General features: G+C 37.2%; 1 protein-coding gene across 2 annotated transcripts in view; it reads right to left on the bottom strand.

Annotated features, from left to right (window-relative positions):
- Window positions 1-26781, bottom strand: part of LOC102686521 (phosphatidylinositol 4-phosphate 5-kinase type-1 beta) — a 67821-nt gene that overhangs the window by 25203 nt on the left and 15837 nt on the right. For both annotated transcript variants that reach the window (XM_015368652.2, XM_015368661.2), the window contains exons 2-7: window positions 15384-15462; window positions 14765-14833; window positions 13361-13491; window positions 10157-10274; window positions 7159-7311; window positions 6297-6596 (exon numbers count right to left, since the gene is read on the bottom strand). In XM_015368652.2, the coding sequence (XP_015224138.1) occupies window positions 6297-6596; window positions 7159-7311; window positions 10157-10274; window positions 13361-13491; window positions 14765-14833 (771 nt within the window). In that variant the 5' untranslated portion in view covers window positions 15384-15462. The remainder of the gene's footprint in view (window positions 1-6296; window positions 6597-7158; window positions 7312-10156; window positions 10275-13360; window positions 13492-14764; window positions 14834-15383; window positions 15463-26781) is intronic.

The following is a 26781-nucleotide window of genomic DNA, read 5'->3' as shown; positions in this document are numbered from 1 at the left end:
CCCAAAGAGCAGGCTTAGCTAAAAAACTAATGAGTAGGAACTACGTCTTATTCCAAGCAGTGAAAGAATTCTCACTCAGGAAAGCTCATCTCCACTGAAACACAGTAGCTATTGTTAGACTTTTTTTCCAAAACAACTGAAAATTAATCTCAAGATGATCTATTTTATGTTCCCAAGCGAAACTGAACTTAAACTTAATAGGTAGTTTTTCTACCAAAGAGTTTACAAATTGTGTTTGAAAATTATAATTCGGCAGACTTGTAATTGTTAATTCATATGAGAGATATACCAGAGACTATTTTTATTATTCCTATTACTTTAACAACCTGTACCAGTGCACTCCACTCACTTCATTAATCCCAGAAATTATTTAACTATAATAATTTATAAAATACTTTACAAAGAATTAGCAACAGCATTGAGAATCAATATTTTAGTGTTATGATTACAACCCTAATTGTCACTTGGAACAAGTAAAGGTTTATTCCATGCTGAAAAGAGAAGAAAAGAAACACAATTCTTCTTCACATCCAAAGAAGGCTCCACAGCCAAAACATTGTGTTTCTTTTCTTCTCTTTTCAGCATGGAATAAACTTTTACTTGTTCCTTTTCAGCCTACGCATGCTAACGCAGCGACCTACTTGAACTAACTGTCACTCTCCAACTGTGGTGGGGATTCCCCAAGTTTAGTTCACAATTGTCTGAGCTCTGCTTTGCATAAAGCTGAGAAACACTAAGACAGGTCCCTCTAGGCTTTCTGGCAGGTAGCACCTTTGGCAACTCAGGAGCCTGCGTGGCGTGCAGTGATGTCAATGAGAGCACCTCCTTTTTAGTGTTAACTCTCCTATAAGCCTCTATGGGCCTGGCAATGCTTCAAAAAGTTGAATGGCTCTGACGGGTGGGTTGGAGGAGCCTGTCTTGCAGTAGTTCTGTTTGTGTCATACTGGAGCTCCTGCTGTGAGCTCAGACATAAAGAAACAATTGGTGGTTAAAAATGAAATTTTACATCATTAAAAGAAATGGTTAGCACGCACATAAGCTGCAATAGTTGAACTGACACCAAATATTTTTACTGATATACATTAAGATGTGTGCAGGAAAGGGTGTGTAAGAACTTTGAAATTATCTGTGTGTAAGCAGTACCTAATAGAAGCAGATAACACTCTCCTAACCAAACGTTTGCAATACAAAACTAACCATACTTTGTAACTTGAAACTCAGAAATAATCGCTATAACTAAAGGTTCTAAATGGTAAGAATACTGAAAGCTCACATTTCCGCTCTGACTTGCATTTTCTAAGAACATTTTTGTGTATAACTGGACTCTTTGCATTCAGTCTCACAAATGATTGGTCAATATTTGGTTAATATGTCAATATTCAATATCTTAAATATGTCAACACATGTTTGTTCACATATTAAATAACAGAACCTGGTAATGCAGTCTGTAAATAATTCGGCAGAATTGTAACTGCTAATTCAGAAGAAAGACATACATGTACCAGAGACTATTTTTATTATCCCTATTACTTTATACCTATTACTTTAACAACCAGTACCAGTGCACTCCAGCTTTACTTCATTAATCTGGATTTAGCCTGTGATTTTGTCTAGCACGGATGACATTCTTCACTAGGAGGAGTAGCTGTAAATGTTTCTTCATGAAACAGACCAGCATTTCTGCTTAGACGTCACTTTTGAGTGGCTGGTGCAACTTACAAGAAACTGGACCTCCAGGAAAAAAGACGGGAATGTACAGTACCAAAGTTCAACAGCATTTACCACAGCTGTTCAGCTCCTCCCTTGTTTACACACACATTTCTTCTGACACATTTGCAAACCTTGGAAATCCCAAAGGATTTTCAATTTGCAATATATTCACAGAGATTAATTTACATCCATAACTATGCAAAATGAATTTATGCCAGACTTCTTTTGCAAATAGTGCAGTGCAGATGTACTAAACAAACAAAAAAAGAAAAAGCATCTTTAATTGTTGGTTTTCAAAATATACAATAAGTTTTTCACCCGTTTTTCATTATTAAAGGTGTGAAGTAATCAGTAGAGTAATATGTACTGTCATTTTAATAATATATTAAGATATTATTTCTATACTTCTAATAATAACCAAAATACTGATTTCAAAACCGCTTTGGAGCCAATTACCAGTATTAAACAATTAGTTCCAAAAGGAATGTCTAACTGCTTCTTCAGTGACCCTAATGTTGAAGTAACTACAACCACTAAACAAATCAACAATCCTATCTACATTAAATTATGAGTGCACGTGTGTTTGGTGTACTGTACATCAATTTTTAAAAATGGGAATCAGTTTAACAGTATCAAGTGTAGTACTTATTAATGAATTACTATCACAAATTAATGCAATCTTCAATCAAAGGTTCAACCAATATTAGCACCCCTTATTTGTAAATGCATTTTATGCAATAGCTTTGTGGTACCTGACAAGCACTGAATAAGCTATGAATCCAGAGAGTATGGTAATAGGCAATCATGATTAGGATGTTAAACTCTTGATTTTACAATTATCGTCAATGGAAAGTCGTGTATGCCTGCTTAAATCAGGGACTGTGCTAGATGAGTATACCAGTGTTTTTGATGTATATTCACAAATTTGATTTACTGTAGTATACAAACCTTCCGTAATCATTCAAATCTTTGATTGAGGAATGTAGCAATTAAAAATGGTGTTTCAGTCAATTATTCATTTGCAGGGCACCACAAATACTGTTTTGATTTGCAGTTTATAAAATAATTAACACATAGCTGTAAATGTTTTTCTTTTGCATTGTGCTGAAAATTTCAAGTGAGTTAATATAATGTGATAAAGAATATAAATTGTAATATATGTGATGTAAACTGAGACTGGGATTCTTCTCTTGAGGAAAGGTTTGTGACAAGGTTTGCCCTGTAAATAATATAATAAGGTTCACTTCTAAAAAAGTCTTTTGATTCACAGTTTTCTTTATGATTTATAATCCAATATTTATAACCTGTCCATCCTGTCAGTAAGGTGGGGAACTTTTTTCTTTCCCCTTTAAACTTTTTTTTTAATTTACGGACTTCTGTTAGTATGTGCATAAAATAATCTACCACAAAAAGTTGCAATTTATGATTTTTTTACCTTCTGTTGTATTTCCTGAAAAGCCTCTCTAATTTGAGACTACTGCAAACAGAAACTGTTGTTCAGTGTAAATGTAACTATGCAGACTGACTGTATAGCTAGTTGTATGAGATAAGACACAGTACAAGCCTCACACGCTGGCTGTATCTTAGCATTAGAAACAAGACGCCATTTTCAAAATGCTTTGCTTCCAATGGGAATTTAAGCACTTGAGTGTTTTAAATACATGGCCCAGGGCACGTTCCTGTCCTCACATTCCTTTGAGCATCTGTATGAAACAGAATGTAAGCAGATCACTGCTCATTAGACGGGAAAGAGCTTGTCACCACTCTCACTTCTCTGGTCCTCAAGAGCTCAGTTAAGCCGGTGTCTCTCTAGGTCTCTCGCACCGCAGGCTTTAGGTCTGGCTCTGCAGGAGACATGACACCCTGAGCATCTTCATTTCTTCATCCAGCTCTGCCTCTTTCATTCCTAATCCCCTCTGCGTTTGCTGCTCTCCTTCTGTCCCCTTTTGGGGCACCTCTTAGGTTTGTCATAAGATGGAGCTTTTAAATTCAAAGAGCTTTATTGGCATGGCAGATGAATTACAGTGTTGCCAAAGCAACAAGATACTCTCAGAAGGATTTACATGTCCAAAGTGCAATCGCCTTTCTCCTGCCCTAGGCTGCAGATCCGTCAAAGCCCCAACAAGCACGACCTGTGGGAACAGAGATTATCCTCATGCACTTTTGCTGGAACGAGGGAGCTCTTCTTCTATCCTCCAGTCAGTCTGAGGATGGGAAAAAGCCATATCTTGCAGGAGACTAGGCTGCTTTTCCTGCCCAACCAGCGTTCTTTCATAGGCAGCCTCTCTTGTCTGCCCCTTCTCTACTCCGTGGTCTTAACACGAGTTTTCCATCACTCATCTACTAGCAGGGTGAAAAACCAGACTCTTTCAAACAGCCTCCTTCATGAACAGCTGACGTCTCTCGGTGGGTGACACGTCCTGAGTTCCTGGGACACGGTGTATACGGTACTCTTGCCCCGGTAATGGGTCGTTGCACACAGCTGCCCTTTCTACGAGCTCTTCCCTTCTTGATACTGTCAAGATGGCCCCTCATGCACAGCTGCCATGAGCTTTCAGCAGTTCACTAGGTCAAAGCCTCAAAAATGCAGGCCTTCCTTGGTGGAGGCTTGCAGTAGACAGCTTCTGTCCTTTCCTGAACACTTTCTTCATACACCTCCCAAGTGGTTACTCTTGGTGGCTGGTCCTCGCAAATCTTTACCAAACACGTTCACATTGTCCTGTGAAAATCCAAAGTGCTGCGTGTGACCCCTGCCTCTCCGACAGGTCCACGAGGGTGTTGGTGGTCCCATGTGGTTGCCACTGTGTGGTTCTCCCATTCAATTGTATTTTTGAAATGCTTAATGTGGTTGTCAAGAACAGCTCTTAGCGCTTACAGTATACACATGTAAAAGTATTTCTTTTCAAATGAATACATTACAAGCTGCACTTCTGTTTGCCTTTAAGTGCAATTCTTGACAATTTCATATTCTTTAAAAAATGTACTCCTTACTCGTTGGACTCTGAATTAATGCAGATATTTAAGATATGTCAGAACTGATAAAAGCCTTACTGGTGATTCTCCTTTAGAGTTACTTTACACTCCTGTCAAATGTGTCTGAAGGCCAAAAGAGATTGAGAAGACCGGATGAAATATGTTTGTATTGTACTGGATGCTGCACATTATTAACACAATTTTCAGCATAAAAAAACCCTCTATCAAGTCTTTAGACTGTTAAAAATAAAGCATACCATATTTGATTTTAATAACTCCAAACAACCTCTGTAAGTAAACTGTTCATAAAACCACATCCTCTGACTTGATTTGAGACTTGATTATTTTTGTGTTTGTTTCTTTCTTTTCTGGTCAGTTTCCTTGCCCTGTGTTCCTTGCTCAGTAATTAAAGAAGCCTACCACGACTTCCAACAAAGACAATTCACTGAAATAAACTTGAATTTTTATATTGCATGATTTAATTTGAAGTAGAGAGTTTTCACTGTGAAAATTAGAAAGAAGAAAGACACAATGTTTTGTCTCTGGAGCCTTATTCACCTTTTATGTTGGTTGTCACATGGGGAAGATTCCTCCAAGATGCGTTTTTTGTTTCACAATGTATGTTGCCAATTATAGCTTCTTAATAACATTTTAATTAATTTTTCTCTTGCCCTCTCAGTAGAATGGAGATCTTGTAAAAATAACCACTCTTTAGGGCTTTGGATTTCACTGTAACAATTCTGGAGAAGTGATTTTTAGAAATAACTACAGTATTTCTTTACTGAAACATTAATGAAACATTTATATTTAATAGAATTAGCCACAATTCTACAGTATGATAGTTGTAATCCACCCAGGTGATTGCTGACAGTGAAAAATGTTGGATGTCTTTTCTTTAATCAGCTTCAGTTCTAATTGCTGTTGATATCATTGATCATCCCTTGTTTCAAATTTACTTTAAACATTTTACCAAAAAGAAAATTTTTAAAAAAATACAACGGTATGACCAAGTTTCAACCTTGTGAAAAAATAATTAAATTGGCACGAAAACAATCCAAACATTAATATAACACCACCAACATATTACAAAACAAATCCAAAAACTCAAAATATGTGCGAAATCTCAACAAGTAAAAATAATTTTACGATGTTGAAAACAGAGAGCACCCAGTAAGTTTCTGTGAAGAAGTACTTTAAGCCAGTTCTGGAACCAAAAGCTTGTTTTAAGAGGAGGGTAAACGACGACTTTAAGGACAAAGCCGTTAGTTCTCTAGTGCTGAAACAGACTGGCATCACATTAAAAACTATCATACATTAACTCAAACGTGTAGTGCATCTTGACTGAGCGGGCCAGCACATTGTCCATCACCACCAGTCTGCATCGCATTAAAAACCGTTGGTCAGATTATAACGCCCATTGCAGCATTATTTCGATTCAGTCAGCTTTCTCTTGTCATTCTGCACTTCCTGTATTTGCAAGACACTTCCTTAGTCTTTAAATACTCCGAGACTGTGACCTTTTGACCCTAAAGCCGGTTGTTTCTTCTTAACCTAAAATGTGAGAATTGACATTTGGCGGCGACACACTCTGTCAATTGAGAAGAGAAACTCACCCGACAGTCCCGCTGGAGGGTTTTCATTAAGGCATTGTAAGTCTCTGCATCAAAGTACAGGCCTTCGTGCATGTCCTGTAAGAAATCCAAGTCTTTGAAAGTGGGAGATGACTTCTCTCTTTCCTTCCGCGAAGCTCTGCGCTTGTATGTCGAACCCTTCAAGTCATACTTGTAGTGCATCTTGACTGAGCGAGGCAGCACATTGTTCATCACCACCAGTCTGATGTTTATGCCCCCAGACTGCACACAATAAAGACCATAAAACTTCGGCAGGAGTGTCCTTGGATTCTGGTTCAAGTTCTGAAAATACAGGAAAAAAATATCAACCATTACAAGTACAGCCTTTACAGTTAATTCACCTAAGACAAGGTGGCATTATCTTAACAACAGTGAAGGCTGGAAAGTAAGCCTTTATGAGAAGCAAACATGAAAACAAAACCAAAATATTCTGTGTCAAACAACTTAAAATCATTTTCAAACAGAATCTATATTCCAAATAAGAAAGAGCAATGGTCCAAAAAATCAGGTCCCTGTGGCACTCACTGCTGACGTTTTCCAATTAGAAGTTGTGTCATAAAATAGGAGAAAGGTATTTTTTTAACCTCACTCTATTTCCCATGACACAAAATCAGTTTTATACAGTATGAGACTACAAATACATGCACCACCTTTTCTGCTAGTTAAAAACTAAACAGTATTGTGCATGTAATGCAACGGAATACAGATTAACAGCATATTTTTGCCATTAAAATTGTATGCACTACATTATTGCTTTAATTTATAGGAAATGGCTGAATTACCAGAGCGTGACAGAAAGACTCTCATCAACAAGCATTTTTGTCAGATTGGAATATTGGCTTACCATGTAATAACCTGGAAGCAATTTCTGAAGAAACTCGGCTTCTTTGTGCTGTACAGTCTTGATGATGAATTCATCGTCACTGGTTAAATAAAACAAAGAGCCACTCGCTCCAGGGTTGGATAGTTCTATTAAAGGCTCACTGCAAATGGAGTACTGTGGAATAAAAAAAAAAAACACAAGAAAGGAAATTAAATAATCACTCATTTCTGCCAGGTCTCTTGTGCACAGGTAGAGATCACTAATTTCAGCAGGATGCTTTCTTGTTTCCTTAAAAAATATAGAATTAATTCGGTTTTAAAACACATTTAACATGCCAAACGAGTATGCATTTTGCCAAGATGTCTAACATGCTTTTTATGAGTGATAAAGCAGAAGCACGAAACTTATAGGTGCCTTAATCAAAGAAGGAAAGCATTTTCCTTTAAAAGTATAGGAACTCTAATCAGTGTTAGATCATTTGGGAACAAGCTGCGGATTGGCAATTTTAATTATGCCTAGAGTGTTCGGTGTATATATTTATATTTATGTATCTGTTTGCTGCATGCTATCTTGGCTGTGGCTTCTCCCTCTACTGCATACCAACTCCTGGTAGACAGCGGCTTTTAAAAACTGCAATACAAAACTTGTGTGTACTTTGAAGAACAATGTCAAAGTAAAGACACAGAACATTGGGAGGATATCACTGCAGAAAAAATCCTCCATTTTCACATTAGAGCTCTACACTCATAAGTAGAGTAGAAGGTTCTATGGCCTGCAAATTGCAGGCAGGGCACTGCTGTTGTACCCTTGAACAGAGAACTCAATTTATATAAATTTCAGTCACATTGGAAAGTCAGCTAAATAAATTCATAGCAAAGACACAAGCTCATTAAAAACACCCTCCATGCTCTAACTCGTTCAGGCTTCTTTTGAAGTACTCAGAGTGTAGCAGGAGTATGATACTACACAGGGAAAATGGGCAAAAAAAGGAAACTAAATAGAGAAACATGCAAAATAGGCCTTTTAATATACAACATTATGCACTTCTACTTCATTTTGATAGATTTCATTCTGTATTACTTTCTATGTGCAATCTGATTATCACTGTGCCTTTGGACAATTGAGGACAATATCCTCAGTCAAGCTCATTCGATTGCCCAAGTCTAATGATGCCGATGCAGTTCCTTGTAAAACTATTCACCCTTTAAGTTTCCATGTTTTACTGCTGTATCAAGACTTTTTCAAATAGGATACTGAGAATCTGTGCAATCTCCTCTGAACTAAAGAAACTATGAAATGCTGATCGTATGTACAGTTGATTTTTAAGGAAAAGTAGAAGAAGCACGACTGCGAATTGTTTTTTCACACCTGATCAGAGCTTTTACAACAGCACCTCTATATCACTTCATGTGCAAAAAAACAGTATTTAAGGTCACAAGATAAGTGTGCAATTAAAGACTGCACCTGTCTCATTAAGTTCCCTCAGCAGTCGAATTCAGGTCACAGCTCACATAGCGATACAACAAATCGAATGTAAAACAGTCAATGTGTGGCATTTAAAACAAACGTAGCATTTAAAACAAATCAGGGATAAAGTATGAGAGAGACACAGATCAGGATATGATTACACCTCCCTTTGAGTACAACGAAGTCACTCATTAAGAAGTGGAATGTGCATCGTAACACCCAAACTCCACTTAGACAAGTGTGTAGCCATGCAAGCAGAAACCTTGTTAGACTTTACTAGTTCTACAGTACATCTGAGATAGGAGCCACTGTTCACATATCAACAATATCCAGGTAACTCGCTCAGTACACAGTGCCATGATACATACTGTAAACTTCAAAACATCCTTTAGAAATATGACACCTTCGTGGGGGTGAGTTCGAAACTAAGGCTGGAATACTAAATGTTTCAGTGACCTCCTTACACTTTTCTAATACTTAGTACTTTAGTTTGCTTCACAGCAATTTGGAATGAAAAGTTAATACCACTACGTCTGCTCATGACATTTGTGTAGTTCAGGTTACAGTCATTGTCATACACAAAACATGTGAATATGCTACATATGAAAACAACATTTGGAAACAATAAAATAACAAGGAAAATGTAAATGAAAGGTATACTGCTTCATTACTAAAAAGGGAAATTTGCAATTTACCGTTGTCTCTTCCTTAGAGTATTTCTAATATGGCAGACTATAACTTGTTTTAATACACTGCTGTAAGAAGTGTCCTGCCTCTATTGTGTGCAACATTCTGTTTAGAAATAATAGTCAGGTGTCTTGATTCACATAAAAATAAACATACTGTATTGCCTTATGATAACATTGTGGGTTTTTACTAACATTTGTCTGAAAAGAACTACAGAATAGTGAAAAATAAACACTTGTCATGCACTTTAATGAGGTCACTCATCTTCAATACAGATATAAAGTTAGGCTGAAATGTCTGATTGAAAGCCCTCAATTAGTGCTTAAATGAACACAATTCCCATGAGAAATTAAAACTCTTTCCATTTCAATGTACAGACAATTAGAGAAATCATTCTTAAGTATCCAATTAGCATTTCTATCTGCCTGCCATATTAGTATCAGTCTGTAGCCTGCAATGAAATATAACTAGCTAGGTCCTTATCTTGGGCATAGTGCACAAACCGGTTAAAGGCAGGATCTTCAGAAAGCAGGAAAGGCTGAAGGGAATGATAGCATTGAGCACAATAAATGAAATTTCTCTTTATTTCCATTCCACTAGTCTTCCATTTTCGTATTTGTATCCACTGCTACCTTCTTCCTAAGTAATGGTAAACAAGGACATATTATTGACCTAGACTGGCAACTCAGATTGTTTGGTAACCAGGATGATCCTTTTGTTTGCAGCTGTGAAAATGTTGTAAAACCCAGCATTGGAGCAAAGGGATTTCTCTTTGTGTGCACAGGTCAGGAGAGGCTGGGAGCCATGGCGTGAAACAGCTCATTGTTCCTGTTGCTGCCTGGGTGAAAGCAGTCATGGAGCTTACCAAGTAATCATCCGGCTTGATCCCGAAAAGCTCTCGAAAGTAGCGGAACGCCAAGGGAGCGTAGGTTTTGAACCGGAAGTCTGGGTAGTGATGAGCGGGCGTCAGGTTGCTGCCTTCACTGAATGGTTTGACAATCAAATAAAAATCCAACACAGGAAAATACTGGTTATCAATCTGAAACACATGCAATATAAAGCTCATCTCCACCTAAGAGCGTACAATGGTCAGCATTAACGACAGATCATTCATAAAGATGAAAATCTTAATTTGTAAGTAGGACAACAGGATCTTCACTGAGGACTCAAGCAGTTAACCCAAGCTTTCGCTGGATTTCAACAGTGACCCACTTGATGTTGGGCTTTAAAGACATTCAGAAATAATCATGCTGTTTACTTTCACAGTAATACAGACAGCATATTCACAGAACTGGTTGTGATCACTTTCATGAAATGTGAGAATACTTCTGCCCCACTCTGTCCTGCTTAAAAAACATAAAGCTTCAATATACCAACCAGTATTGCATTCTTTACTGTAATAAAACACTATTTTGAGACGGAAATGTACCCAAGGGTACACAGGTTTATATTTACTTTAGTAAAACTGTACAACAGGTGTACAATTACTACTGCATGAAGCAGAAGAGCTTTTTACAATAAAAGCTATACTTATGGCTGTCTAATCAGCATCATGTTGTGGACAAGCTGATTAAATTATGTTAGGGCATTAATTATTATGTGAAACCTTTCAGTAAAACCCTTTGTTTCAGAGAAAGCTAAAACCTTTTAGAATGAGTTGTTTTTGTTCTTGACAAGGAAATATTTGCAAGGGTTACCTAACTACTGTAGGCTCAAAGCCAAGATTAGACAAATGTCCCCACTGTGTATAAGCATACCTGTAAGTGTTATGTTCACAATTAAGCTACTGTGTGCATTGCTCTCAAGGCAAATAAAAAGCAATCACTTCAAAACCAGATAAGTGAATCAGAGAACATTTGCAATGTAATTTGAACACAATTAATTGTGTTACTTTTCTTAACTTCAGTATGATAGGATATCAGTTCATCCTGTTTGTAAGACATAGTGCTGATTTACTGACATCAAGTAACTATGTTATGAACATAAAGATGTTATTTAAAAAAAGACTTCACAGTAAAAGAAAAGACTTTAGACACCTTTTCCGCTGGTTTCAAGCCTTAAATTATTTGTGAAGGTGGAAACAAGATGAGGACAAACAACAAAGACAATTACTTAACAATTAAATAATTAGCAATTTTCCAGACAAACTATAAAGTTAAGAGTTTTGTTATGAGATAACATATGTACAGTATAAATGTGAAAACAGCCACTTTTAATAGTCCATCCTTTGTCACAGAAATGTAGAGTTAAATGTTAAAATGTAAAAAACAACAGTTTTTTATTTCTCACTGTGTGAAAACTACATAAACAAATCTGCTATAAAGCCTTCAATCGATGTTCTGTAACTTGAGTCAGAATACCAGTATTACAGTAAAAACCATGACATACAGAAATAGCAGTTAACAAAGAAACGAGAAAGCAGTTACAAATTGATTCAAATCAAACTAAGGCATAGAGTGGAAAACATTCACTAAGGATTGATACTGTATGTTTTAGATATGTTTTAGTGTAAATGTTAATCACATCCCAGAATGTGGTCATTATTTCTCCAGTAAAAGTGTATTAAAAGCAACATGGATTGTAACATTCATGCTTAGGAAATTATTTACATACAGTAGCTTAAAGCACCTATTATTTCCTTAATGTACATATCGAGTTATCACAGGCATCATCTGCACTTCATGGAGACGGTGCTTCACAAATAGCATCTACAGCACCAATCACTTCATGGAAGTCAGCAACCTGATAAAAACCTATAATGACAGGTCTTCTTCCTATGATGTTTTCCTCTTCACAGGAAATGTAAGATGTTACCTGGTTTAAAAAGAGGCTTGCATTATCTGCTAGAAATACCTAGATGAAATCTGGAAAAAGTGCAAGAGTCAGGCTACTCCAGTCTGTTTTGGAATAAGCCTGAGGCTCACTGATAGAATCTGCTCTCTGTATCGCTAGACCAGTGCACTGCAGTTTACAGGTGAACAGTTTCAGGACCAGCCTTAATTCCCTCTTATAACGAGAACCTAAAGTGTTCAGTCATTACTTAGCCCTTGTTTCCTCTTCAGTCCAAGCTAGCAGTCTTTTTCTGATGTTGAAAAAACCTTCCTCTGCAATCACCTTCCACTTTATAAATTAACACCATCCTCCAATCAACAGCACATCCTCCACTTTATACTATACTGATTGTTACCTTTTTATTGAGCTCACAATAACACCCCCCCCCCGTGCTAATTAACACACATTTACATATGAATGTAACATTAAGCATTGCTTAATGCATACCAAGCCAATACTATGAACATAATTAATGTTATCTTCCCAACTCATCTCAATGCATTTACATACATTACAAATATTCATGAGATTTAAAACAAAATGTGGTCTGAATTAAATCCAAATTTGGAGTAGGTCTAGGTTTTCCAGAGGCTTCCACCTGCTAGAAACCCATCAACGGTTTATTTTACTAGAATTTATGATAGACAGATTGACAGATAGGTATATTTTTTTATTTAATCGGGCCATTACTCCTATTTAATTATATTATCATGGTTTAATGTACACATTAACTATCTTAACAAATAACATCTTAAATAAAATGCATGTTAAATTAAAGGTTCTCCAGATACCAAAACATATTAGCTTTGATCCATGATTAGACTGCTGGTTATAGGCAAAGTTCATAGTAAACTAGAGTCTATTCCCAGCACACAGGGCTCAAGGCAGGACTTTACCCTTTACCCTAGCCAGAACACCAGCCCAGTGTAGGGTATGGGCACATGCAAGCAGCCAATTTAGAGACGGCAATTACTCTGGTGAGCATAGCTTTGGAACCTGGAGGGAAACTGGAGCACAGAAAAAAATACAAAAAGAACATGCAAACAAAAAATTGCTAGCTATCCAAATTAACAAAAAATACCAATGCCATCTTTAATTCTCTGTTCTGTTCTAAAACCAAGGTTCATATCAATCTTCAATGGCACCAACATTTCTACTGTGCCTGGAAATGCCTCTTGGTATGTTGATACTTGGATATTACATGGCTAATATTGTAAATCTGAAACCTGGGGCTTACCTTGGTAAAAACACGCTTTCCACCACATAAAAATCTTGCATGAGAACATCTCTGTCTGGCTTAGAGGTCAGGTTCCCAACTGTGTAGCCTATTCCCAGCTGGATAGCTCCCTTCAGTGCAGAAGATGTTGTCTGAAAAAAGACAATGCTTTTTAATGCTGTTTCTGTCATTTGGTTTGTTGAAGAGAAAACTGTAAATGAGCACACAAAAACATGAAAATCTGAAAATTATAAACTGTAACAAAGTAATGATAAGTTTTGAATCCCTGTCAACATACTCTATATTATAAAATGGTCTATGCCCATATGGAAAGACTAATTACTTCTCCTGGGCTGAGCATAAATTGGTATTTAAACTCTAAAACTGAACAGATATTACAGTAGAAACATCACAGATATTTTAACCTGGATCCTTTTTAACAGTATTTAAACAATGAGTGATATTTCACCACAGGCTATTCAGTCAGTATTTTTCCAGAAACTTTCTTGTGGGGTTTTATATTACTATACCACATATTTCCAAACAAAGGGCTGTAACTACCTCTTGCCTCTTATTCACTGCTGCCTCACTTGCAGGTGTACAACAAAGGCCATCTTGTGTGCCTGTTGCTACACCCAATCTAAGTGGGTCTTTTACATTGTGCTATTTTTTCCTGTAAAAAACAAGTAAAGCTGCTGTTTGTGGACTTTTGGATTCTATTTTTTATTCAGCTTTGTCCATGACATCAATGTGCATCACGCAAAATACCTGTATATATTTTTTTTCCTCAGCACAAAGATTTAAAGACTCATTTCACAACTATCTCATGTCCTCCTTATATGTGCAATATTGAAGGTAGCATGACTGGCAAAGCTTCCTTCATATGGGAATGCTGAGGCTTTCTCAAGTATTCTCCTGAACTGTCTGAAGCAAACACTGTTAGCCAAGTCAGCAGATTGGACACAACCATGTTGTTGTTTTCAGGCTTGGTATGCTGGCTTATGCAAGTCCAGAAAAACACAGGCTTCTAAGCAGTAACTGATTATTTAAGATAAAAAAGGATTTATTTAATATCATTACACAATACCTCAACATGGAAAACAAGATACACAGAACATGGAAATACATTCTTCTGGATCTTTCAAAATGTTTCTAGATGCAGAAAAGGGTAAACAGAACATAAGAAAGATAATGTACAATAAGTACAAACTATACGGTTCACACTGATATAGAGCACCACAGTTTGCAAAAATGTAATGGCAATTTGACCTTAATTCTTAATCAGAATCAACAGAAATACACAGATAGAGATATATTAGAGATAATTGACTTAATATACATTATAATATCAAATCTGAACATATTAAATGCATGAGATGGTGATATAGAGAAGGCTCTATCTCAATCATCAGTGCTGCAAGTTACCTTTTTGTACGTTTTCTCCCCACCTGGTTTCCCCGCCACTCCAACTCCATTTTCAGTAACAGACGACATCTTTGAATAAAGCACATATGTTAATATATAATAATTACCAACATCAGCTGAAATTTGATGCACAGCAATTGTTCACATTAGTTAACTTCCTCTTTTAGTCAGATTTTTCCTAAAACGAAAAGTGCAATTTAAAAACTGTTTGCCAAAACATCAGGCAGTGTATGCTTCACTTTGGTGCTTTGCTTGCACTTATAGCAAGTGAGAACCAAAACCTGTGCTGTCCCCACTAAGTCTAAAACTGAATTATGAAATGCATTAATTGCATGTTTTAGGGGCTATCGCTTACAAAGTGCACATAATGAGAGATCGGGAGAATAAGTGGGGACAACCCAAAGCTTATTATATAATTAAACATCAAAGGAAAGCTTAAAGGTTATATCTACTACACAGTTAAAAAAACATATTCCACAACCAGATGCCACATCATCGTTATTATACTTTAAAACCTATAAATCACACTAAATGGATTTACTTACACACTATCAACTACCACAGAGATTCCACTGTGACTACAGGCTAAAGAATGTTATGTAAAAAGCTTCACAAATACCTTGCTTAAAAGCTTTGCAAGTCATCTGTTGATCACGGCAGCTGCCTAATTCATTCATGTGATCCACAAATCTTGTTTTCTGTGAGAAAAAGACAAACATTTAGAAAACATCAGTTTCCTGCTTAGCTGTGCATTTATGGTATTTGAATAAGGCTGACATTTCCTTGTCACAAGCAGTCTTGAACCATCAACATCCTTTATCTAACAAGCCGGTGTTTTATGGCAATTTTCCCCTGTGCCTAATGATAAGCATTAAAAAACAAACATCGATCTGCAATGTGTAAGGAAGAAATACTCAGGTGAAAACAGGAAATTAGGAGAAGGGATTAAAATTCTTCCTCTGATCTTTAAAATGAACCTTCTCTAGCCCAACTACTTCAAGTCTTGTGGAAAACCTTCTTTGATGCATATGCTTAGTAAATCCTTTTAATGATCATTTCAGTTCCTGTAAAGGCTGCCTAAAGAGAACATTCTTAAGCGTGCCTAATGCTACAGGGACATTACCATAACAGAAGTTTGGTCTTCCAAAATAATTATCACGTGATGTGGTGAAGATGACTTGCACAATGTAACACGACTACATTTCCATACTTCCTCAGTTATGACACACTTATAAATACAGATGCAAACATGTGAAAAAGTACTGTCATCTTATCCAGCCATGCAGAAGCATTAAGAGCCTTGGCTCAAGGGATTTAGATTTGTAGTCCACTTGAGCTCTCAATACCTCAGCTAAACTCAACATTTGGTTAAAATGAACACTTCACAAATGGGAAAGCTTTACTTTAAGAGTTCAAAATGCATAAAAAGAACCCACTTCTATATGGACGAAAGGCAGTGGGTGGTAAAACTGAAAGCCAGCAATTCAATGTTGTAACTGCAAAATGACGATGTACTGTAACGCACTTCTAAGTGCTCATTTAGCATTCCGTGTTCGGCTTTGATCAGAGCAAGACAAAAAAAAACAATGCTACTCTGGAATCAAACCAAACAATAATGACTGTACATTCCCAGGCTGCAATCAATGTCCAACCATTGACAGATGAAAAGAACTGAAGCATTTTAGCCTTCAGCAAAGAAGCCTCTGAGAGGAAGGAAGCACAAGCCCCATTCAAGTATTCAAATGTCCCTAATGTCAACCCTACGGTGGCTGATTCTTCAGACTCAATGGTTAAACATGAGCCGGAGGACAGAACTGTAAAACAGGGAGGAGTGTCTTTAAAGTAGCAAAGGGAAGGCATGTTTTTACACAAAGGGTGGCGGACGTCTGGAAAAAGCTACCTAGCCATGTAATCAAAATCGATACCTGGCTTGTTGAGATCCTTGGAACAATTACTGTAGCTACTTAACACCAAAGAAGATAGATGGGCTAAACAGCCTCCTCTTGATTTCAATCCTAAAACTGGCCAACAGATACAGAGAAATTCACATGTACAGTATAGTAGCAAAATGAGAATGAACAGATTGCTTGACATGTGCCATGTACACTGGCATGTCTAGTTTTTTTTTTAAGCTTGCAAGAAAACGACCCTTAACACATGGGTTTCATTTACAACTAGCAGGTAGGTCTAAGTTCTAATTTGATTCAGTCTTTAGTCGCGGCAAGACGTACAGACGATTAAAAAATTTGATTACTGTGATCTTCGCTGCATCTTCTGAGATGGTGAGAGAACAGAGATGATACAGAAAATTACAGGATGACACAAGCAACTTACACCTGGATTGCACACTTAATATTTAAATGTAGTGCCTGCTGCTAAATATATTACAAGTTGCAGACACGGTTCAACCATCGCCGCAGTGCTGTCTTGTTATCAAGAGCTGAAGCTCCAGTGGCCATTCTCCTCAGACACTGAGAACCTTTATACTGTACCTGCACGAGATTCGCAATCTCTTTCTGACGGAGCGCTGCAGAGGCAGGAGTTATCACCTGCAATGGCTGCACGAGCAGCATCTCAATGCGCCACTAACATGGAATTACATAAATCTCTGATGCCTTCTGTCCTTGCTTATTAGTTTATAATCGATTTACAGCTGAGGCTTTAAGACTGCTGTAAATCCAAGACCCTTCACAATAAACAACAGTGGGGCTGTCTTGCTGCTACAGTATCACTAATCCTGTTACAACATCAGTTACGGAAGCCAAGAACTGTAAACCAACCAAGTGCAGTGAAACAATGAGAGCTGATGTTTTGGTTTATGTGATGACTGAGCAGAGCACAAAACACATATAAAGAAGCATCGTACTCATCAACTAGTCACACATTCAGCAACAGTCATTTGGCAAACTATGGTATTTAGCTGCTAGGCACGACAAGAGATCTGAAATCATTCATTAAAGGTCTTACAGCCACAGAAAAAAGACATGCTGCACTTTTTTAATATATCCTATCATTGTGGCTTCTATCCCCTATTTTGATGTGCAATGCTGTATGATTTATAAACATAGCAGCCAAATGCTTTCATCTCCACAATCACACTCCAGAGTTACAGAGTAATAAATTAACTCCTGTGCTGGTGGCAATGAGCTTAATTCCTAGAAATGACACACATGCAATTCTCGTGACAGCTATTTAACATGCAGTGGATATCAAACGTCTACACACCCTTACTGAAATTTCAGCTTTTGTCGATGTAAAGGCTGAAATCAAGACAAATCATGTCAGACCTTTTTCCACCTTTAATAAGATCTTGTAACCAACAGTATTTAAGCGAAAAACAAATGGATCATTTTTAGGAAATAAAAAACCTTCAGAAAACATTTGCATTTCCTAGCTTTTATTCAGCTAATAGCACTATTCGTATCACTGTACATGTTGCACGTGAGGCAGATATTTTGTTCTATCTGGGATTGAGTTGATAGCAGTTTTATTGGTTAGAAATAGGATCATGGGGAAAAGCAGTCTTGGAGACAATATATTCCTGGTGCTCTATCATAACCTAATGCAAATTTCATTTGTGCAGTTTCGGTGAACAAATTACCACACATTTAATTACTACTAACCTAAGCTTCCTCTCTACATTGGCACCATTTACACAACCGGGCATTTCTTTGTAACAATCCTGTTGAAGTATACCGTCCCTCCTGGGATTTGAACCCACAACCTTACAATTACAGGTCCAACATCCTAACTACGGCTCCACAATGCAGCACATGAGTTACAGAAGGTATGTGCAGTCACTGATTAATGGTGACCAACTTTCAGAATACAGTTGCTTGAACAGGCAACCTAATTTCTAACTAATTTCTAATTTCTAGCACCCTAAGCATTAACATGTATCTTCCAACTGCAATGAGCTCACCCAGAGGGACCTCCTCCAGGCCTCCTTGACCTCCTTAGTAAAGATCACCGTGGCCTGATAGACGAAGTTAAACCAACCACAGTCCACTTTCTCTCTCCCATTACTTTGGCAAACGATACAGCGGATTATTGAAAGACTGAGACTTGGAAATTGGCATGCCTATTACAGTCCAACAGGCACTGTTAATGAAATATCATAGATTTTCTAAGATGCTACACAAACACCTACAATAACAGGGCATCACCCAGCCTTTCATATGATGCATTGTAAAGCTGAATTTCACCTTTGTATTCCATATAGAGAATCAACTATTTGCTATTTACAATGTTGTAATTGTAAGCTCTTGTTAAACATTTATACAATAACTGATGGAATCAGTACATGTGACTTAGGTCGTTCTTAAAGTACTTCTGCTACAGCATCAGGACTCATGTCAAGCTAAGCATGTTCTTTTTTTAACAAGGTCTCAAACATCTTTATTAAAGTGTCATAGAAAAAGCCGCCAATCTTTTCAGTCACAACAATCTTGAAATCCATGATGCACAGTTTAACTCCAAATAATGTTGGCCATAACTCCAATATAGAATAATAAAATGTACAGTATTAATGGAATACCAGATCCGAGTCAACGTTTTTCACTTTCTGTAAATTATATATCAACTAATTTAATGAGCACCAAATGCAATGTGAGGAAAACCAATGAAAAATAATATTTGTTATTCTACATTACCATACCTCAAGTGTCAAGTTAAGTATGAAGATTATGGGTGGACAGCTCCACATTCAAGGTCAAGCTTAAGGACACTGATAGGGTTCTTATGAGATCTTAACAACACTCTGCAGAATCTGTATTTCAGCTGCTAGTGCACAGGCATTAAAACAGAACATTTCTGAACACATACAAGCACCACTTACAGCCATGCCAGGTCTGAGGCATACAGTACAAGACACCCAGCAATGTCCAATGAGCCTCCCTTGTATTCCCTGGAGCTGAAAATTTATACAGATGCTAGTCCTCAAGAGGCTCCCTCAGACCTTTAATTCCTTCCTAATTTCCTCGAATATTATTCTGCCCACAAAAGAGCTCCTTGCCATAACTGTATTATCCGTGAAAGAAGATATTCTTGGATTACATGTAGGCCTGCTATACAGTTCACATACAATCTGCTTAGAATTACGCTGAAACATCCACACTTTTCACTTTGCTGTTCAGATAACAGACAAAAAGGGTGCACAGCTCAAAACTGAGAGAAGAAGCTTCAGGCTGTGCTCCCTTTGCATTGAAAATTTCTCCAAGAGAGGAGGAAATCCACAGCTGTCATAGGATTTAACATTTTCAAAACACAAAAGAACAACAATGCACCACATCACAATAGGCTGTACCACGAACCCTTTTATTTCTACACAGCACAGTTACAAAGCGGCAGAGACACAAACGGCAAAGTAATTCTACAGAATTCAAGAAACTTTAATTTCCTCTATGCCACACACATTCTCCACCTTAGCAGTCTGTTATTTTTTCATTAGGAGAGTCCTAAGGTCTCTAAAAAAGCTAACTGCAAGCCACATACTGTGATATGAAGTTTGAGAGGAGCTGAGACAGCTGTCTGTGCTCCCAGGAAACTGAATCATTTATTTTCGTGCTTTGGAGAGCCTTCATGAGCTCATGAAAAAAGAAAGAGGGACAGCTTGGCATTAGGAAAGGGAGACAGTTTTGCAAAAATGCACAAATGCTAAAATACTTCCTTAAGCATTCGTACTCTTTTGCATATGGTAATTAAGCTCCACCTAAGCCACTGACTTTCTTTTACCACTGTGCTTGCTAAATTTAAATATAATGTATGTTGGCAAAAAGCCTCTGCTCATTACCACATTCAGTGGAAAAAAAGAGATCTACCACACAAATCGCCAAACACTCCACCAGCTTCTAATGAACCGTGCTGCTAATAAATTCAGCAGGGGTTCTGTCATCTCGAAACGATAATTGGTTATTTAACACTTTACATCAAACACTTATAAAATGTTTCAAGAGGCAGAGAATATGTTTTGTAAAAATGAAAATAAAATTGGTCTCTCTGTTTATTCGGGTGTGAAGGTTCGGGACCATAACTAAAATATTTATTTTTAGTTGCCTTTCACATTAAACCAATCATGTAACATTTATTTGTTTCTTATATTGCTTTCTTAGGCATTAGTGAGGACAGTTTATTACTGTAGAAAAAGAACCTATACTGAGAGACATTAAAAGCTGGATGTTATTTGTCCCAATTCTCATTTTATGCACTGTGAAAGACTCTCACTACGGTATATATTAACTGTAATTAACTCAGTGAAACAGACATGGACCCCTGAGACCAGTCATGGAAAGATTTCAGCAAATGTTCTCATCTGAGTCACTGGACAATTTCTCACAGCACATTTAGGAAGAAAAATTCATTTCAATCAATCTTTCTCAAAAACAAAAAGGCAGCGGTCGATATTAATCTGCATGCCATTCTAATCCTAACTTGCACATCATCAGAAAACACACACTATCAAACGTCAACTAAACTTCTTTTGCTGGAGATGGAGAGCCAAAAAGCACAGATTTGCAAATGTCATTCATTGAAGTATTTGAATTCAAGTTCACATCTTTCACATCTGCTGTCTATTCCAATTCTAATTTAGATACTTGAAAAGTTCAATAAAAAGACAGCTTGGTATAAGTAAACAAATGTATTTTTGTAGTTGCTTTTTCATCTATGTGATTAAATAGCTGCTTTCTTCGGCTAAATCTATTTTTTTTCTCATGTCTATCGACTGGTATTTACTTAATGATTGTGTTCTAGTGTCAAACTTCCAACATGCAAAAATTGACCAAGCTGGACAGAGAGGAGAACAACAAGGAAGTGAACAAATCATTCAGACAGAAAAAACATTTCTGCACCACCGTATTGTAGTGCTTCCTGTGAAAACTCTAATCAAGACTGAGTACAATGCCATCAGAGAAGGTAAGTTGTATTCAATTCCACTTAATTTCTGACATAATATTATATAAAAACCACAGAGGTTATATTCACAATTTGCAGATCTTGAACAGAAAGGGAGCTAGAAGGAAGTTATAATCATATGATAAAGGTAGGTATGGCAAAATATTCACATATATATTCATATTTATATTCATATATATGTATAATTTATGTGTAATAGCCCCACCCTTCTCTTCTGTATTATTTAGGACAATTCTCTATGACTTAGAAGGTTTTGTTGCTGCATTTCCCTGAGAGTGTCTTATGCAACCGGAACCTGAGTGTTAACAGCAAAATTGTGCTGCTCTCCAAAACCTGCATCTGCAGTTCTGCCTAGAACAGGGTGCAGCACTGCACATCTCTGCATTCACTGTTGTCTCATTTTATTGTATCTGCATTGTTCTGTCCAGCATTGTATTTACAACTGACAACTGTGGCCCTTGTAAATTGTCACGGATAAAGGTAGCAACACAATAATCTATGCAATAATGAACTTTTGTTTCTGAAATATCTGTCCCGGCTTGAACTTTAATTAACCTTGGGGGGGATTTTAAAATAATAGTCTTCAAAGGCTGAAAACAAGTGTATGGTGTTTTAGACTTGTGTTTTGTAGCAAAATATGTGCCCTAGACAAAATACTTCAATGTGCCAGGCTTATAGCACTTGAACATTATTTGTTAAATTTCCATTCTCTCTGGTAGTAAAGAAATGAAAACCGTTCTGAAAAGTGCTCCAGTAATGTGCAACTGAAAGCAACATTCCAGGACTGTCTGACAAAAGATAATGAGCAGTACTTACCTTCAACCTACTTGGTGCCACCATAACTTCTCCATCATGTATAAAAAAGCTGTATTATTGAATATTTTGGCACAAAGCTCACAAAACTATAGCATGCTTATACAGTTAGCACTGATCACAGAACTGCTAGAAAAACACCACCCTGTCACAGAAAATATTTAAAGAAACATATTACAACATAACTTTTTAAAGGAAACAAACAAACAGGAATGCCAACAAATATAGTTTCTACTCCAGTACATACGGTATGTGACCCAGTTTGGGGTAACTGAGAGCTGAATTTAATTATATTACACTTTACATATCTTTTTGTTCATTAATCTACTATGTTAGTATAATAGAACATTATACTTACCCTGACCTTTATTTATACCATTGTTCCATTCCTTGCTCATCTGTACTTTACATTCTAAATTGTGTGTTTGTTTCTCCTTTACAATACACTAACTTATCCTGCAGCATCAGCTGCTATAATCTCCACCAGCGGTTTGGTGTGAAAACAGTGTCAATGATCTTTACATTACATGACTAGGGAATTTCAGCTTTCTCTTCAATGAGGAAGAAAAGTATGCTATCTTATGACATCTGCATTTTGTTGTTATTTTGTTCCTCACACACCCACAAGCCCACATACTTGATTATTTATGTTGACTGTCTGGCCTGCTTTGTGGACACTCAGAGCCACCACCATGTAAACCAAAAGCACATGGTATCCCTTAAACCACATAAAAACACAGGTTATGCATGTAATGTATATATGTAATTAGGCAATGTGAGCTGTTTTTCATTAGGGATTAGATGGCAATCTAAAAGAAATTCCAATAACAACACTCTTTTATTATGCCAAGAGTGCTTACAATCTTTCAGTCACAATTGAACGCTCAGCTGAAATCTGCTAAAATAAGCAAATTGTGCCAGCAATGCCAGCAACTCTACAAAACACATTTCCTACTTCACTTTCCTTCAGCAGATAAGGATCCGGTAGACTGGCAGTGGATCAGTAAAGACTACTGCTCACTCTCCAAAGACACAGACTTTGATTTCTCCTTCGAATAATGATAGACGGAGCTGTTTGTAGGTGTTTCAAGAGGAAGAGAAGGAACCTTTTTTGCCAAAGCAAATGTTGATGCTGCTCTAAACTGGGATCATTGTTGTACTGTACAAAATGAAAAATGTGTCCCTTAATATATAATAAACACCTGTCCATTCACCGTTTTGTAAACACTGTACCCAATTTGTCTTCATGGGGGTCAATGCCAGCAAGCAACAGGAGCAAGGTGGATTACACCCTCGATAGGCTGCTAGCCCATCGCAGGGCACACACACACACAAACACGCACACACTCGCACACCAGGGCCAGTTTTCCCAGGAGCCAATTAACCTACCAGTATGTCTTCGGACTGTGGGAAGAAACTGGAGCAGCCAGGGAAACCCTGCGTGAACCCAGGAAGAACATACAAACTCCACTCATATAGCACCCCAGGTCCGGATCTATCCAAATTCCAATAAAGCATATCAGTTTCCCAAAAAATATCGAATCAGAGGAAAGTACAATTTTGTTTTACAAATTAATCCTTAGAGGGAACACAAAAATACATCTGTGGAATATGTCAGAACAACTAAAAAAGACACTTTCATAGAGACAGTCTATCAAAAAAATGGACCAGGAACTGGCAAGAAAAAAAATGCATTATCATCATGTAGAGGGTATAAATAGATTTTGTCCAGTTATCACTGTTTTTTTCTGCCTCAAAGCCTGGACTGCCAGTCCTGGAGTATAACTATGATTGTGCTTCGTCTCACGTCACAGTTAAACTTCCACTGAGATGGAGATCATTTACACCTGACAGAAATGAACTGCAGCTGACAAACATGGATTGTATGGGGGCAAAAGCCACTCTTTTATTGCACATGAAGTTTGGTCTTAAGTTACAGGTGGCTGGCAGCACATATCACATTTCCACCGCTCCTCTGAAAACGACGGACTCATTCCTAGAAGTCACTAACTCTAAATTGTTTTCACACAGCTCACTTCAAGAACACATACTGTATTTCTGAACAAAATAAATATTTCTTACTGCTTTACAGAGGGCATCCTTTCTTTATAGAAGGATGTCATAAATAAAGCAATATCATAATAGTGCTTTCTTTTAAAAACATTCCAGGTTTAAATAATGAAACAGTAATTAGAAAGAAAGTATGAAAAAGTTTCATATGAATTTATGCGTGTCAGGTGACAAGTCGAGAGTTGGAATTCCCTCAGACAAAACATGGCTTATTGTTGTTCCACAATGCACAATACCAGAACCACCACCTCAAACTACCACCTATGAAGTAGCTATGTGATGATGTTGTTCAATCAGAAGCTCAGCTGGTTACTTTTAAAAAGCATTGATAATGACCACCATTTAATTACACAGCTATTCATATTCCGAATTACAGTAGAATGAGAAGTGTGTAGTGCAACAAGACCTAATTACACAGGTTCGCCGTGCAGCTTGATTGTTAAAATTACCATTCTTAGTCGCAATTTGTAGGTGTGGGAGAGTGAGATACGATCTGCAGTGGCTACGAATTACTGTTTGTTTTTTATGACATTGTTCAAAACATTGTCAAAAAACCTAAATTCGTATCATTTCTAAACCAGCTAAGCTTCTTCCAGAAAGATATATGTTGGAAAAAGAAAGATATATGTTGGCTGCACCAATAAAATGATGGGTCATTAAGCGCAGGAAGACCACAGACCTCATAAGGAGCTCCTGCACAGAAGTAGATACTTCTGCCTTTTTGAGAAGCTTGTACTCATCCAAAAATGAAAACACTGACTCATAACATAGCGAGCACTGCCAAAACCCAGACTCACAGCTTACTTTCACATTAGGCCTGGCAATAATAAAATAAGTCTGCTTGTCATTTTTAATTTAATTTTGTTTTATTTTTAGAAATGTGAAAACTGTGCTTTAATTTTGTCTGTACATGTGGATTTTGTTTAGATTAGTCAAACAGATTCAGCTTTCTGTCTCGTGGTAAAAATAACAAAATACAGTAAAATAAATAATATCTTTAAGTTTAGATTCTGGCACCCTCCCACAATGGAATGGTATGGAATAAAGAGGATGACTTACCCTCGGTTCTGAAACTTCTCAGAACAATTCTGATCATCTTCAAAAAAATTACTTGCAGAAGCATTTTAAATTTCTATTCAACTAATTTTTTGCAAACGTGCCGCTGATAAATACTGCATATTTTAAGCATGCAGCTCTCCAGCTGACAGAAGATCACTGAGGCAGATCCGCTTAAAAAAACAAAGTTGCCCTGGAGCAAAGGTAAGGGGCCCATTCTTTTATATTAAATCAATATTTTTATTGTCTCTAGGTTCAGTCGCAGATATGTTCATTCTTGACAAATACGCAGCTGTCAAGGGTATAATTGCTTGTATACTAAAACTGCAGCTTTTCTGGACAGTCTTAATAAGAGCTGTGTCCTTGATAAAACAAAGAGGCTTTTGGACAACTGCGAGGAAGAATCTCAAGCTGGAAGAAAAGATGGTTTTGCAGCTTATGAAAGCATAAAACTGAGCTGAATCCATATATAAATGACAGACATGTAGGTATCACAGCAACATAAAAGAAGACTGGTTATTTGTTACTGTATGTACAATATAGAAAAGTTTCATCAAGTGTAAGCATTGGTAACAATTCTACAGGTATGATAAGCCTGTAGATAAAGAAAATAAAGCTGACACAGACTGGAAGACTGCTAAACAAGTAAAATACTAAGAACAAAACAGTACACAGATTGTGTACAAAGCAATAACCTGTTTGTAGGTATTCCATGTTTCAGAGACTAATGCAATTATTACCATTAAAAGTTTCAGAATTAAGAACATTAGTGTATTACAAGAAGCGTTTCTGTAGGATACAGAAGAGAGCTCACACATGCTGTCAGATGAAATTCTAACAGGCACTGAAGGGTGGCCGTGTTCTGACTTCTGTGAATGGGCTATGTAGGTTTGTCAGAGGGGATGAGACTCTCCTGAGTTTAAGACAATGGGATCCAGCAGGAGATAGATATGAAAGTAGGCATGGATGGTAGGTAAGAAATGACAAATTGGATGAGGTAAGCCATAGAACAAATAAAGAGAGAGAACAGTAGTGGACCAAGGACAGAGCCCTGGGGGACACCAGTGGGGACAGAAGTGACACCTGGTAGTTGTGACGAGTGATCAGTAAGTATTCACAAACACTGGGCTGCAGAGTGAGCACTCTGGCAAACTGCAGGCTCCACT

This window comes from Lepisosteus oculatus, chromosome 3 (assembly GCF_040954835.1).
Source record: "Lepisosteus oculatus isolate fLepOcu1 chromosome 3, fLepOcu1.hap2, whole genome shotgun sequence".
NCBI classification, from domain to species: domain Eukaryota; kingdom Metazoa; phylum Chordata; class Actinopteri; order Semionotiformes; family Lepisosteidae; genus Lepisosteus; species Lepisosteus oculatus.
This window is presented reverse-complemented; position numbering and strand designations above follow the sequence as displayed.